The sequence below is a fragment of the Ruditapes philippinarum genome, unplaced genomic scaffold (genome assembly GCF_026571515.1).
Source record: "Ruditapes philippinarum isolate M1 unplaced genomic scaffold, ASM2657151v2 ctg2775_1_1_1_1, whole genome shotgun sequence".
Lineage (NCBI taxonomy): Eukaryota > Metazoa > Mollusca > Bivalvia > Venerida > Veneridae > Ruditapes > Ruditapes philippinarum.
The window spans coordinates 146,414-163,200 of record NW_026857983.1 but is presented as its reverse complement, the minus strand read 5'-3'; the positions used below and the strand labels follow the sequence as shown (position 1 = coordinate 163,200).

Genomic DNA, 16,787 nt, shown 5'->3' with positions numbered 1-16,787 from the left:
CTTCTGCTGTATGTACATTATATATACTTTGTAAATATGTTACGCTCTCCAATTTTGAGGGATAATGAAATATAATATCCCGAAGGGCACACTGTCTGTCCGTCCGTCTTTCTGTGCGTCCCACTTACTCAACATTCGTGTACGGACAGTAACTTTGTCATGCATTGAAAGATTTTAAAATAGCCTAGCAAATATGTCTACCACATAAAGACGACATTAAGACCCCTAATAATACCGCCAAGATCAAGGCCACACTTATAGTTTAAAGGTACGCATTCTTACAAGGAAAGTTTGAAGGTACACATTCGTTTCCGGATTGTAACTTTGTCATGCATTGGAAGATTTTGAAATGATCGTCCACGGTTCCATGACGATTATGTCCGACAATTTGAAAATAGCAAATTTAAGGTTGCTCGTGAAACTCTGCTCATAGTAATTCAACGGTTGTAACATAAACCGGAAAAAAAGATTTTGCTTAAACAACTGATTAATTATTAATTATTCGTTAGGAAATAATGAAAAAGGTATTATTTCAAACAATTACAATTATTATTAATGTCAAAACCTTAGTAGAATCCTTTTAATTAAGTTAATGTAGAACCGCTTAGAGGCAATATTAAACGGAAACTTCTGAAACAAAATTATTGGCAACTTCACAAATGTTCCCTAGTTCACATATAATCAGTATGTTGTTTCAGTTCAGTCGACAGAAAAAGTTGCATTTTATATATCAAAGTGGCAGTCGTTGCTTTGGAAACCATGAAAAGTTTGTCTTTGATGTAGAGGAATTTACACAATATCTATACACTATATTTTCAATTGTTGTATGTTTACTTTATAAAATGGGTGGGACAGTCTTTTTATATTTCAGACAGTATTTATATTTTATCCTATTCTTATCATTATCAATTATTGTTTTAACTGAAAAGAAGCATTTAGGAGAACAATGTGAACTTGAAATCGACTGATTCATAAAATCACAGATACGGATATATTTGAAGGTGACATAGACTAAAATATTTGTCAGGCACAATCTTAAAATATAATATTGAAAAAAAATATTGAAGTGAGGTCGGGAACTACTTCTATGTGCATGGTCCAAAATAACATGGGCGTATGTGTTTTCAGTAACAGTGGGATCAGATGTCCGTGCATAGTGGGTTACGGCTGAAATCAAACCACAGAAGGCGCTGAATTTGTTTGGGTCTCAGAATGTCAGAAAGGTGAAGGTTGTGAGATTATAAACCAGTTTGTTTTTGTATAGTGCCACCAAGGCTGTTTCCAGTGCTTTAACTGTAGTAGATTGGCTATAAGCCTAATTGAACACTGATATTCAAGTCAATGTTTATTTGACTTAAACAATTTAAAAGAAAAATGAGTCGCCTTAACTGGGATTTGAACTCCAGACCTCTCGCTTCCTAAAAGAGCGTAGAAACCCCTTGGCCCACGGTGAAGTATGTTAACGGCCTGAATAAAACCACACTATTCTAAATTAGGGTTTGTAACCCTTATTAATTTCGATATATTTTGTTCATGCTAACCCCGTTGTTTAACACTGATGTAAATAATCACGGAGCTTAATATAAGCATGTATATCTTTAAAGAATAACACAATAATAGAAATCTTCGACCATTCTGGAACTATTTTTCCCCCGAGAAAGCTTGAAAATTAATGCGCCTGTCATTTGACAATCTTAACGCAGTGATCTCCGCTTAATTTGTCGGCACATGTATACATATAAAGGGAAGTAACCGCTTTGAGGAGTTTAGACTACTTTCAGTTTTGCACATAAGCACATCAGGGTCTGAAATTTCGCTACCATTATTTGTTTGGTCTGACGACCCAAACAAATAAAAATTGGGAATTGACAAGTTAAGGGTACAGCATTTCCCGAAGAAATGAATGATGATCACTGTGGAACGGGAGCTATAGTGGTTCATGTTAGAGAAGGCGCTTATGTTTATGTGAGACGAAGCACTGCTAAAGACTGTTGTGTTAGGAGTGATAAAACAATAACCATAATATTTCTGACTGGTTGCTGTTTGACTAAGTAGACCTTTTATGAATTTAATTTGTTAAACTTTATATCTTTAATTCTTTGCGGTATATCTAATTAAAGACAAACATAACAAAAGGTTATATAAACACAAAGAACATTTAATAAATCTAAATTTAGTTACACAGTTCAGACATAAAAGGTCCCACATGAGTTGTCATGTCATATAAAATTTGATTACACGAGTTAAAGAAATTAATATAACACATACATATGTCGTGCTTTATAACATTTTCGTAAACGAGTTTGATAAGTAATAGAAAGAGCATCGAAACACGAGGCCATCTGATTTGTAAGAGGGAGCGTGGCCCCCGAGTATTAATCAGATTGCCAAGTGTTTTGATGTTCTTTCTCTTTTGTATCATAGTCAAACATAGAAAACACGTTCCCTGTGTCACAATATGAAACCCCGGAGAAAAGTAACCAATGAACAAGCATCTAAATATGATATGTCTGTTGCTTTCACTTTCTCTGCCGACACAATAAGTAAACCCCAGCAAAAATGAGCCAATCAATGGGCATGCTCTGGAGTGCGGGTAACTAATACCTGCACTCCAGTTCACGCACGGTGCAAGTATATGTATACGATTTAACTCGGACACATTTGCAACAGAAAGGTTCACAGCTATGATACAAGCAATTATTTCACACCTATAAGATGTAACTAATAACTTAAAGCGTTTGTGCTATGTGATTTTCAAACATAAATCGTAAAGCGTTATCCAGCCTGATCGCATATCAATTTTGGCCGTCATAAAATTCCATGTTATATCACTACTCCATTGTTTTCACTTTAAATCATTTTTTTGAAACCCTATCTTATCTATTTGTTTCGTTTCGTTTTAATCCACATGGTTAAAGGCTAATGAAAGTTCGCCAAAAATGATAGTAGGTTGCTTTATGCCATTTAAATCATATGCAAAACATAGCGTATCTTTCTTTCATCATTACTACCATGTAACTAAAGTTTTGACGTTCATTAAACACGGGTAATTGTGGTTTTAATTGTTTAAACAAACAATTTTAAAATTCATCATATCCAATCTGATATGGTTACACAAAAGGAACTGTAAATGTACGTAAATGTACGATACATATCGTACCAAAATACCGTAGGATTGTTAACTGTTATTTGATTGAATTCAAATAACGTGATTAATCACGTATTAACGAATCCCCCCACCCAAAAAAAAAGGTTGGTTACATACAAAGGAGTTTCATTTCATATTGGATTACAAACAGGAAAATTCTTTCTTAGTTTCAGGTAATGATCTTAGCAAATGATATCTTCACGTTTTATAAAATGAAACGGATCCTTTTATCCGTTTACGTCTCACAAAATAACCTTATTACTTTTAAGAGCCTTGTAAAGTTTCAAATAACTGCAACCTAAAAGTATTACGTATAACTATTAAAAAGTACATTTTTGTGCCTTTTGATAAACAGGAAATGTCGAACGGCATATATGTCCCCTCCCTTTCTAGCCCTTGACACATGCCATTGGTAATTTTGTTGGAATAAAATATACATTATCATATTATGTAACTATGAGCATCTTCCTTTACCATTTTAACATTAAATGTTATTGTGACCTTGACCTTTGACCTAGTGACCTCAAAATCAATATGGGTCATCAACTAGTGATTGTCAATTTTATACGGAACAAAAACTAGATAACAAGTAGTTTAGAAGATAATGAGTGGAATGCATTCTGTATATAAGGTCCTGTGACCTTGTCCTTTGACCTAAAGACCCTAAATCGAAAGGGGTCATCTACTAGTTATAGCCAGCCAAAAAGTGAAAGACTAAGTGATAAATAGTTTTCAAGATAATGAGCTGAAACCATTCTGGCATTCAATACCCATGTGACCTTGACATTTGAACCCCAAAATCTATAGGGGTCATCTACTACATATCACTAATCAATTTATGAAATATGGAAACTGTGTTATAAATATTTAAAAGATAATCAGCGGAATCCATGCGGTCTACCGACAAAGACCGACCGACCAACATTAACAAAACAATATACCCCATATTCTTCGAATGGGGGCATAATAAAACCGTCGTTAGATATGTTTTAATGAGAAGCATCTAAATAAGTGACACAAGTAAGCCATTATGCTTTCATTCACATCTGAAACATTCTCTTATTTTCCTGCTCTACAACTAAATTTCACTTACATGCAAGGTGTTTTTTCTTTCTTTTTCTTTTCAAAACCAAAACTTACAAAATATATGACCATGGTGATAAAGGTATGAATTTCACAAAGCATATTATAACATATGTTCACACAAAATGATTTTTATATAAAATATCTGCATTAAAATACGAGATCATTTTTGGCTAAATGTTTGCCGCTACATAACAATTCAAAAGACGATGTCTTCGGCAATGTTTTATAATTATGAGAGTAGTTATTAATTAAACTAGCAACATTCTTTTTATATTTATGATTTCAGGTATAAGCATGCTTAAAGTGATTCCTTTGTTTTCATGTTTGTCATTTCCTTTCCTTGTTGCCCATTAAAGCCAAACTATGCCCATTGTCAGCAGGATGCGTTCCTCTGAACGTTACTTTACTTATTTCGTCATATAGCTTTAGTTTAGTAGATAAAAATTCAGTTAGTTCCTCATAATAAACATAATTGGAATATACCGCCAAATTACATAAATGCGCTCATCTTTTCTTTTGAATTTTTATGGAAATATATGTGTACATTACACACTATAAATGCTAAAGTAATTATCTTTAGACTCGGGAACAAGACTGCCTGGATGAGAGGTGGTTACATATAGCTGGTCTCCGGTCTCAAGTTTGAAAACAGCACCGATGAAACTTGTACATTCAAAACTGTCTGAAGCAACTTTACAAAATGATTTTTCTCCTTCTAACAGAACTTGCTCTTTCCTATCTTCTGATATTCTGTAAATGAAATGTTTAAAATTGGCGCCCGAAACACCTGCTGTGCCATTTATGGTTGAGTGTTTTGACTTGAGTTGTGATGAAATGTAGAAATACCCACTCGTTTCGATGTTTAGTGTTCCCTCGTCTGTCAGATATCTTAGCATAGGACAAGAAAACGATGGATAGGTGCTATTCCAAAACAATCTCGAACAATCGTTCGTTTGATCTAAAAAATAAATGATAAAATAAACTTACAAAATAAGTGGAATATGCGTTCATCTGTTCAATGTTAGAGTATCTAATTAGTATCAGGCGAGACATGACTGCGAACAATCTTTAAAAATGATTTGCCATGATTGAGCGCAAAAATACTTTTTCATTCAATAGCACTTTCGTTAATTATCCATATTTCCAGGAACCCATTTTATTTTATTCAATAAAAACTGATTTATTTTAAATTTAAAAAATTTAAACCTTAATTTTAGTTTACTTTAGTGAGTTTTCAGATCACAAGCCAAACATCTTACAATTTTGATAAATATGTTTTAAAATCTGAAAGGATATTATCATATCATTATTGACTATAAATTAATTTTGTGTGTGCCTCATATTATTAACAATAAATCATAAATGTTCATAGATTACCTTGTTGATTAACACCCAAAATACCAATCAGATTGGCTTCCGGCGGTACAGTCTTCTTTTCGGAACAGTTTAATGCCGTCATATCAAGTGATGGATATTCTACATAAATTATTCAACATTAAATATTTAGTTTTTCTACATTAAGCAAATTAATTAGTACACCAGCGGTAGTTCGATTTACTTCTCTCCACAAGGGGATAAAATAATGGGCTCATACAATGATTGGAATAAGATTTTACATAATTATTTATTATCAAATAAAATTTTGTTTCTTTTTTTAAATAGTTATATATATATAAAGCATCATTGTATAGATGAAGGGGGATATTTTAACGACAGGCAAAATCGCATAAAAATGCCAATGTTACAACGACATATTTAAAAACAAAATTAACAGTATCACACATATGGTAAAAATCAATAGATCAAGATCAGTATCAAAATCAGTATATATAAAAAAGAAATCATTATTAGATACTGTTTGTATCTACTATCAAACAAATTAGTGCATGTACTGTAGGTAAGTATAGTATAACTTACCAGGAAAAGCATCGTCATCATACTTTTCTTTAACAATCTGAAAATAAGAGAAAGATACAAAGTCTATGATATATCTAATGCTGTTGAAAATGTAGTACATATATATAAAATAATACTTAATCATGTCCAATAGAAATGATGTTGTTTAAGTACCTTGGCGGAAACGTTATTGAGGATAATGCTCATAGATCCACAACATAATTTTGTTTCTTCTGTTTCGTTGACCTTTTCCTTAAGTCCGTCTGGACACTGGTGACTTTCTTCTTCACCAGATTCTATGATAAGTGTCCGCAACGGGAGGCAGATGTTGAATTCCCTTGGAGCCATTATATCCGACCTTAATTGTCGCCAGTGACCGGCAAGTGCCAACAAGGTTATCAGTTCAACAACAGTTGCGGATATAAGGACAATCAGTAATGTTTTCTGGAATGAAAATAGAGGGATGTTTTAGTATATATTGCATAGGTCGAAACCATTTTGTACGGTTTTGAGAGTAGGCTTTGATTTTTGAGTCAGCAAAGCATTACATTCTGTACTAATTAATTATGTTATTGATAGATCTTTGTATATTTTCATGTCCTGAGATAGGATGTTTTTTGCTTTAAAATTTAAATTTGACCATTTAAAGAAAAGTCCATTGACATACACTTTTAAACACTAGATATGACGTCAATTAACTCATAGAAGAGCAAAAATCCTTTCTGGGATGTTCATTAAATACATAAAAATCAAAAACAAGATTCTTTTTTTTAATGTCAGATTATTACGACTAATATTCGTTAAAAATTGAAAACATGATCAAACCTTTTAAGACTTTTAAGAAAAAAGACACAAAAATGAACTCTACCTGATATGTTAAGCGTGATCGTTCTTTCATAATTGAATTGTTTGATTCCATTTTAAAGTTCACTGTCCGACATACATTAAATTGTATGAGAGCTTGAAAACTTCTAACAGCAATGAATCTATATATAGCACCAGCAATGAGGAAAAATACTGTCAAATAAAATAACTGTTTAACGCAAGAGCAGATCTTACCAAGTGACAACTCAAATTCGCTTTCCTGATAACTATCAGTTTAAATCTTTACATATAGATTATCATTATTCTAACATTCATCGTCTACGTTTTATCAATCTAAACAAAAAACGTTACTCTTTATTAATCTATTTAGTTAAACTCAACACTGTTTATTACTTACGTGATCAATGACTGGCGCCCGAAACATCTGCTGTGCCATTTATACTGTAGTGTTTTGACTTGAGTTGTGATGAAATGTAGAAATACCCACTCGTTTCTATGTGTATTGTTCCATCGTCTGTAACATATCTTAGGTTAGGACACGAATACGATTGGTATACAACCTCATTTGATCTACACAAAAATGACATGTAGAATAGTGGAATATGCAGTCATCTGTTCAATGTTAGAGTATTCAATTAGGTTCACTGCAAACAATCTTTTAAATAATTTGTCATGATTCAGTGCAAAAATAGTTTTTCATTCAACAGCTCTTTCATAAATAATCCATATTTCAAGCCAAATAACAATGAAAGGATTAATTTAAAATTTACAAAATCTAAACGTTAATATTAATTTACTTAAGTGAGTTTTCAAATCACAAGCTCACAATCTTACAATTTCATTAAATATGTCTTAAAATCTGAAAGGATATTATCATATCATAATTGACTACAAATTAATTTTACATGTGACTTACATAATTGACAATAAATCAATTAATTATCATAGATTACCTTGTTGATTATCACCCGAAATACCTACAAGATTTGCTTCCAGGGAACAGTCTTATTTTCAGAACAGTTACATACCGTAATATCAAGTGATGGATATTCTACATGAAATATAAAACAATGAATATTTAGTTTCCTACAATAATCATAATTAATAATAAATAGCGGCAATTCGGTTTAGTTCTCTCCGAAAGAGGATAATATAATGATCTTATACAATGCTATAAATGAAGTTCTACAGATTAATTATCAAATGAAATTTTGTTTTATTTTCAAAATTGTTTGAATGCTTAAAACTTTCAAATTGATGAATAAAATAGATCATTATTAGTTACTGTTTGTTTTAAACAAGTAGTACATGTACTGTAGGTAGGTAAGAATACTATAACTTACGAGGAAAAGCATCGTCATCATACTCGTCTGTAATAATCTGCAAATAAAATTAAAACATAAATTCTATGTCATATCTAAAGCTGTTTAAATGCATTACATTTGAATTAAAGAATACTTTATCATGTCAGATAGTTATGATGTTGTTTATGTACCTTGGCGGAAACTTTATTGGGGACAATGCTCATAGATCCACAACATAATATTGTTTCTTCTGTTTCGTTGACCTCCTTAAGTCCGTCTGGACACTGGTGACTATCATCTTAAACAGATCGTATGACAAGTGTTCTCAACGGGAGACAAATGTTCGATTCATTTAGAGCCATTTTGTCTAACTCTAATTGTCGCCAGTGACTGGTAATTGAAAGGATATTATTTCAAAGACGGTTGTGGAATAAGGACAGTAAGTAATGTTTTCTAGAATGAAAATAGAGTGATGTATGTTTCAGCATATTGCATAAGTAGGCTTTGTGGAAACCAGTTTGTACGTATGCCTTTGGAATGTAAGATGGCGTTACATTCTGTCCTTGTAAATTATGAAATATATATGATATTGCCAATTCTATCAATATTTTCATGTCATGAGTGGAATTTTTTCCAAATTTATAAGAAAATATCAAATAAGCTCCATAACTAACGGCTAATCATATACAATAGTAAATCAGTAATAAATGAGCATATCAGCGTGCAAAAAGGCCAAAAATTATAATTTGTTATTTATTATTTTTAACTACACGCATTATATGATAACAAAAAAATCCGTACCCGTGTTCAAAACACAATTAAGGGCTACTACGGTCAATTTCAAACTCGAGAGGGCATTCTTGAAATATTCCTTTACAATTCAATGATTATCTAATGAGATCAATATCATTTGTTTTAATGTCAATCCAAAGTATGGAATATATTTTCCCACATTTTCTTTATCAAAGAAAGCCGAATTTTCACATTGTTATGTTGTAAAAGTTATGTCATTATCGCAAACTTAACGGGGTTAAGTATGAAACGTGCAGATAAAAAAAATAATTTGATAAGTTATGAAATGTAGTCTATAAATACACCAAAATTCTTTCGCTGATAAAATTTATTATCTTGTAATAAATTGTTAAACTGAGTGGATATCTAACTTAAAGGTACTTTCCCTATACACTTTCTGAATGTATTCAACATGATTTGATTGAACAGTATTTGAGGTACTTCTGTATTTGTTCGAAAGGCATATTCCTGGATATTGTAAAGAGGGTTTCAACATAAGATAAATGGTAACAAGTAGATGATCATGGTGAATCATTGTTGAGATGCTCGGGGAGATTTTAACAACAGAAAAAAATACTCAAAATTGTAAAGGTAACAATGACATTAAAAAAAACCTTGACAGTATCACACATATGGAAAATAATATAGGTTTATATGGAAATAATATATGGTACCGCTCAGCCGGTGCTAGGGGGCGTGAGGGATGTTGCCCTTATTCATTTTCCCTCATGTACAGACTCAACCAAACCGAGTCTACAATTCTTAAGTAATTTTGTTGTGATTAATGCTTCCGAGGGATGACTTTGTTTCCAGATTTTTTTACTTCACAACAGCAGGTGTCAAGTGCTGTGTGGCAGCTGTAAAAAGTTGCCCCGTACTTCACTTCAGTGTTGTTATATTTTTCTGGTCCTTCCGGATAATTGATGCCCACACTATTAAGTGTTGAGAATTGAGTACCGCTCAGCCGGTGCTAGGGGGCGTGAGGGATGTTGCACTTATTCATTATCCCTCATGTACAGACTCAATCAAACCGAGTCTGCAATTCTTAAGTAATTTTGTTGTGATTAATGCTTCCGAGGGATCACTTTGTTTCCAGATTTTTATTCCTTAAAGACCAAGATACGCAACCGACAACAGACACATATAACCGACTAACAGTGTATGACATCGAATAGAAACAGGGACAATATGGGAGGTTATTTAAGAAATAATATCGTTTTCAGCGGTGTATTATGTGCTATTTAACATTTGAGTTTGATGTGTATATAGGGATTGACCACGAAGGCCGTGGTTATTATTTTGCATCGAAACGACAAGACAGGTGTTAAATACACCGCTGAAACTGATATCATTTCGGTATAAGAGAGATCACTAACATTATTTTTCAAGCGGAGATCGTTACCGCTGTTGATTTTCGTATAACGCTGTTCTATTTTCCACATTATTGTTGCTAATGTATAAAGATATAATAGATCTACAAAAGTGTTTCACCTTATCATTCAAGTATTATTTTTTTAAGTTTTAAATATTTTAAACTTACGTTTCAGACTGGATTATATTATGTTAACATCAGTGCTTGATAACTCCAACCATACGATATTCTGGGGCCGTATTCACAACTTAATGCCTTTATGAATGGAGTGAGACTAAAAAAAGGATTGGAACACCACACTAAATACCGTATTCCGGTAAATACCAGACAAGGCGCTTAAATGATAAAATGCTAAACTCTTGCCTTTTTACCCAGCGGAATGAACTTTAAAATGTCTAATTCATCTTTTCAAACTGATTTATGTATGGAAATGAATGAAACATGTAAAAATCGGCGAAAAAAAAAAACAAACAAATTTGTCTATTTTGTGATCATGATTAGAGGTACTGCTCAAATCCTGTATTGAGTTAAATCCTTATAAATGAGTTGTATACATCACGTTGCTTACGACCTGGCGCCGAATTTTCCTTTATAAATTTATCAACTGATAAGGATGAAACCTGCGGCGTTAGTTCATTTGTGATGTTATGCAAAGAATATATTAAATAAACAAAATGCGTTATTATTGTTGCGATAAAAGCATTGTAAACTTTCTTACCGCAGACAGAAAAAATAAAAGCGGCAAATTCATGCATGACATGGACCCTAACCAGTGAAACAACAAAGTTTATTGATACACAACTATGTAAAGCTTAAAAAAAACGTTTATATGAAAAGTGAATTGTGATTTATCTTCATTAATTGAATTGTTTGATTTTATTACAATCAGTAAACTAATCACACTATACACGCAAAATATGCTACTGGATATGAAACGGTAAGAAAAATATTACATGTATTATGATTTCGATCTATAAATAGACAAGTAGTAAAGTTTCGGAGTAATAAAGTTAACCTGGACCGCATTGTTCAAAACATTGGTTAAAATAAACCAATGGATAGCTTATCCACTGGTTAAATTCTTAACCAGCGGCCAGCTATCCAGTGGATAAAATTTCATTGTTCGACAGTTGGATAGTACCCTGGCTACCTAACCAGTGGATTGCATATTTATCCACTGGTAAAGTACCACAATGCAACAGGGCTGGTTAGTGATTCTGGAAACAAAATGGCCGATTTATTGATGAATAATAAATTTATAAGAATCAGGAAGCTCCCAAAGACTTAATTTTGCATGTTTTGTGCTTTCATGTTTTTGGAATTAAACAAAAAGTATATCAAAGGCCTTAAAGTATCGATAGATCTATTTTTTCCTTAGACACTGATAAGAAAAAAAATCAAAAACTTTTTTTTTTCAAATTGTGAATTGAAATTACTTCCATTAGATGGGTAATGTTCTAACTAAGAAAATGAGTACTGACACTTGTATGTTTTATTAAAGAATAAGAAAGTTATGACTGTTGAACTGAATTCTCTTAACTACAACAACAACAAATTTAGATTGAAAAAGGTTCTAAAAGCACTTTTTCAGAAATGTTTCAATTTAATCCTATGCATTTCATATGAAATAATCTAGTTAATAAAAATAAACATATATTTGCAACCAAAATCTTGTTTTAAACAACTTTTAATGATTTTTACTGTTTTAATGATGATATCTAACCACTGGTTAAGGGCATTATCCGGTGGTTATAGGACTGGTTAAAGTTAACCACTGGATAACGCATTTTATCCATTGGATAAGTTTTGAGCAACAGAATTTATCCAACAGACAAAATTTAACCAGCGAATAATGAATTTAACCACTGGTTAACACTAACCAATGTTTTGAACAACCGGATCCAGGAAGTTAATTCATGGTTATATTGGCTGACTTGACTAATTGCATTGTAACATGGCCTGCGATTGACTGAAAAAGTGCAGGAAAAACCGTAAGATTCAATGGGACATGAACTGGCTGGATGAATTGGGGATATTTTTAAGTATGAAAACTAATTTGTAACAAACATTATATTGTTTTCTTAAGAAAATGAAATATTTCATGTATTTCAATATTTTGCTACCGCTATATAACATGATCATTTTCTTATATGTCAAGCATTTCATTCTCCTAGAAAAATAACCTCTTTAGCACGAAAACACAATTTTAGGTAGGATTAGAGACCATTTCTCATGTGAGTGGATATCAATACGAGAGTCGGACCTAAACTATGTCGTACTTTCGCTCTGGGAGGCGACAGAACACTATGATATGAATAGACAAAAGGGATATGGTATTTCGATCTAAGCTAAACATTAAAACACAAATAGTATTTAAAATTCTTGGAATTGTTGACTAAGTTTATTTCTTTTGATCGGGATTAAGTCCACGTTAATTAAGTAAATGTATAGAAATAAAAGAAAACTGTATATTTTAATATACTTTATAAACCGAAAGTGCTTAAAGCCCGTCTCACACAGAACACGGTTGGATACAGTATACTCGGTTTATACACGGATTGACTGGCACTAGTGTTTAGCTCCAACCGTGCCTGTGGATTAGTTGGCACGAGTTAGACTGGGTAGTAGCACGTGCATGTACGAATAAAACACGACTTTTACTGGATTTACTCAACTTTCACATGTTTCACAGGGTCGCGCCGACTTTCGTTCGAAAAATGCTCGAATTATCACATATCCTTGTATTTTTTGTTAAGCCTACCAAAGTTCATGATGAACAATGTCTTTCGTCCGCCCATTTATCTATGATATATATAATTCTGGTAAAATCCAATTAACCATTGACAAATTTATAACTTAAAGGGACTCTATGAGGTTTAAAAGCCTAAAAACATAACATTAAAATTTCTTACATGAATGAGCTGGGGTACTTTAAACAGAAATATATGCAAAGATAGTTAAGAAAAATACTTTAAAATAATTTGACAATTGTATTTTTATGCTTTTCTTAGCCCGATTTGAGTGAAAAGCGTTTAAACGCTTTTCATTTTGGGTCATTTTTAACAATTTTAATAATTGTTCTGGAAAAATGAAGTGCGAGAATGATGTGAAATTTTGCATAAAGATAAGTGGTCTAAACCGACATCAAATTGTACATTTATCTAGAAAAACATATTTTCAGTCCCACCATGTCAAAAAACCTCAGTGGAGTCCCTTTAAGAATATCTGCTCATCAGGATCCGGTTGTTCAAAACATTGGTTAGTGTTAACCAGTGGTTAAATTCATTATCCGCTGGTTAAATTTTGTCTGTTGGATAAATTCTGTTGCTCAAAACTTATCCAACGGATAAAATGCGTTATCCAGTGGTTAACTTTAACCAGTCCTATAACCACCGGATAATGCCCTTAACCAGTGGTTAGTCATCATCATTAAAACAGTAAAAATCATTAAAAGTTGTTTAAAACAAGATTTTGGTTGCAAATATATGTTTATTTTTATTAACTAGATTATTCCATATGAAATCCATAGGATTAAATTGAAACATTTCTGAAAAAGTGCTTTTAGAAACCTTTTTCAATATAAATTTGTTGTTGTTGTAGTTCAGAAAATTCAGTTAAACAGTCATAACTTTCTTATTCTGTAATAAAATATACAAGTGTCAGTACTCATTTTCTTAGTTAGAACATTACCCATCTAATGGAAGTAATTTCAATTTAAAATTTGAAAAAAAAGTTGTTTTTGAATTTTTTCTTTTGTGTGTCTAAGGGAAAAATAGAACTATCAATACTTTAAGGCCTCTGATATACTTTATGTTTAATTCCAAAAACAAGAAAGCACAAAACATGCAAAATTATTTCTTTAGGAGCTTCCTGATTCTAATAAATTTATTATTCATTAAAAAATCGGCCATTTTGTTTCCAGAATCACTAACCAGCCCTGTTGCATTGTGGTACTTAACCAGTGGATAAATACGCTATCCACTGGTTAGGTAGCCAGTACACTATCCAACTATTGAACAATGAAATTTTATCCACTGGATAGCTGGCCGCTGGTTAAGAATTTAGCCAGTGGATAAGCTATCCATTGGTTAATTTTAACCAATGTTTTGAACAACCCGGTCCAGATGTCTATTAGTTCATCGCCATTTGTTGCTTTCTTGCTTGGATGCTCTTTCAAATTGGTGTTTTGCATCAATATTTTTTCTTGTTATATCATGATATGCAATTTGCCTCGAAACATGTTAAGGACGTTTTGAAAGTCGATGAAAGTTTTTGTTTTGGCTTATTCACATATGGCTTTTATACCGCCTCCGTGGTCGAGGGGTTAAAGTCGATGACTTCTAATCCAGGTACCTCTCTGGCGTGGGTTCGATCCCCGGGAGATGCTTTGGTAGTTTAGCGCGGAGGAAGGTTGTCTAGTACTGGTGTTACTCTCCAGGAACGATGGTTAGGAAACTACCCGCCTATATGACTGAAATACTGTTGGGAAAAGGCGTACAATGAAACAAACAAACAAACAAACAGAAGGCTTTTTATATTTCTTACCATGATTAGTTGTTGCTATTTGTAAAACATAAGTAGTGTTTTAGGTGAAAAAGAAAATGTGCATGTTTGATATTTTATAACATTTTATATTACTAACTACAGAAGTGACATAAATAGAACAATGATGCACTACTGTCGTATCACATTACATTTACAAGTCTTGTAAGCCTTGTTTGTATTGGAATTAGGTAGGCATCAGTGAAAGCATATTTGTTTTAATTTGATATCTGGCCCCCATTTCATTGACAGTGCATACGATTAGTATATCTATGCAAAAATGATTTACAAAACATCCGCAATCATGTACAATAGTACTTAATCTGAATAGAACATGACCTGTGGGTAGGAATGATTTAGTAAGGTATCTGTAATGAGCGATTTTTTGCGCGGAGCTTCTCAATTTCTGCATTGCAGCAACACTTGTACTTGTTAAGATATTCTTCAGTTTCGAATGAGTCACATAATACACTCAAGCTGCATAACTAAGTTTGATTACAATTGTATATTTTGAATGTATCCTTGGTATATTTATGAATTTCCGTGTATAGAGCATACGAGTTGTTCTTTAATGACGCATAAGACGGTACAGTAATAAAGTAGTCATGGTCAAAGATAGAAATATATACGGCTCATTGTGAAAGCATTTTGTTGTTCGCGAATACAATACAAGTATGAATCATAGTATAGAATAAATGCACCGGATTATATTACACGCAAACCCATTCCGCCATTCCTCAACATTTTCCAATATAAACTATTGGTCAAACACCATTTAAACAGGTAATCTTTTGAAATATATAGCAAATTCAGCTCAACTTGACAATGAAAATATGAGCATAATGTCACTTTAAACAACGGTTTCGTTTTTTAGTTACACAGTACAGACATAAATGGTCTCACATGAGTTGTCATGTCATATAAAATTTGATTACACGAGTTAAAGAAATTAATATAACATAGACATCTGTCGTGCTTTATAACATTTTTGTAAACGAGTTTGATAAGCAATTTAATTTCACACCTATCAAAATGTAATAAACTTAAAGCGTTTGTGCCATATAATTTTCAAACATAAATCGTTTATCGTAATCCTACATGATCTCATCTCATTTTTCCCGTCAAAAAATTCCATATTATATCACTACTGTACTCCATCGTTTTCACTTTCAGAGTACAAACTTAAATCATTATTGGAAACCCTATCTTATCCATTTGTTTCGTTCCGATTTAACCCAGATAGTTAAAAGCTAATGAAAGTTCGCCAAAAATGATAGAAGTTTGTTTCATTCCATTTAAAGCATATACAAAACATAGCGTATCTTTCTTTCATCATTACTACCATGTAACTAAAGTTTTGACGTTCATTAAACACGGGTAATTGTGGTTTTAATTGTTTAAACAAACAATTTTAAAATTCATCATATCCAATCTGATATGGTTACACAAAAGGAACTGTAAATGTACGTAAATGTACGATACATATCGTACCAAAATACCGTAGGATTGTTAACTGTTATTTGATTGAATTCAAATAACGTGATTAATCACATATAAACGAACCCCCCCCCCCCCCAAAAAAAAAAAAAGGTTGGTTACATACAAAGGAGTTTCATTTCATATTGGATTACAAACAGGAAAATTCTTTCTTAGTTTCAGGTAATGATCTTAGCAAATGATATCTTCACGTTTTATAAAATGAAACGGATCCTTTTATCCATTTACGTCTCACAAAATAACCTTATTACTTTTTAAGAGCCTTGTAAAGTTTCAAATAACTGCACCCTAAAAGTATTACGTATAACTATTAAAAAAAAAACAT

At 32.3% G+C, this 16,787-nt stretch overlaps 1 protein-coding gene across 1 annotated transcript; it reads right to left on the bottom strand.

Annotated features, from left to right (window-relative positions):
• Nucleotides 1-2,182: 2,182 nt before the first annotated feature.
• LOC132751668 (tumor necrosis factor ligand superfamily member 6-like) lies at nucleotides 2,183-6,692 on the bottom strand. The gene is made up of 4 exons (XM_060741881.1): nucleotides 6,305-6,692; nucleotides 6,152-6,188; nucleotides 5,612-5,710; nucleotides 2,183-5,192 (listed from the first exon to the last, which is right to left on the bottom strand). The coding sequence occupies exons 1-4, from the start codon at nucleotides 6,476-6,478 to the stop codon at nucleotides 4,780-4,782; spliced, it is 723 nt and encodes a 240-aa protein (XP_060597864.1). The 5' UTR covers nucleotides 6,479-6,692; the 3' UTR covers nucleotides 2,183-4,779.
• Nucleotides 6,693-16,787: the final 10,095 nt, after the last annotated feature.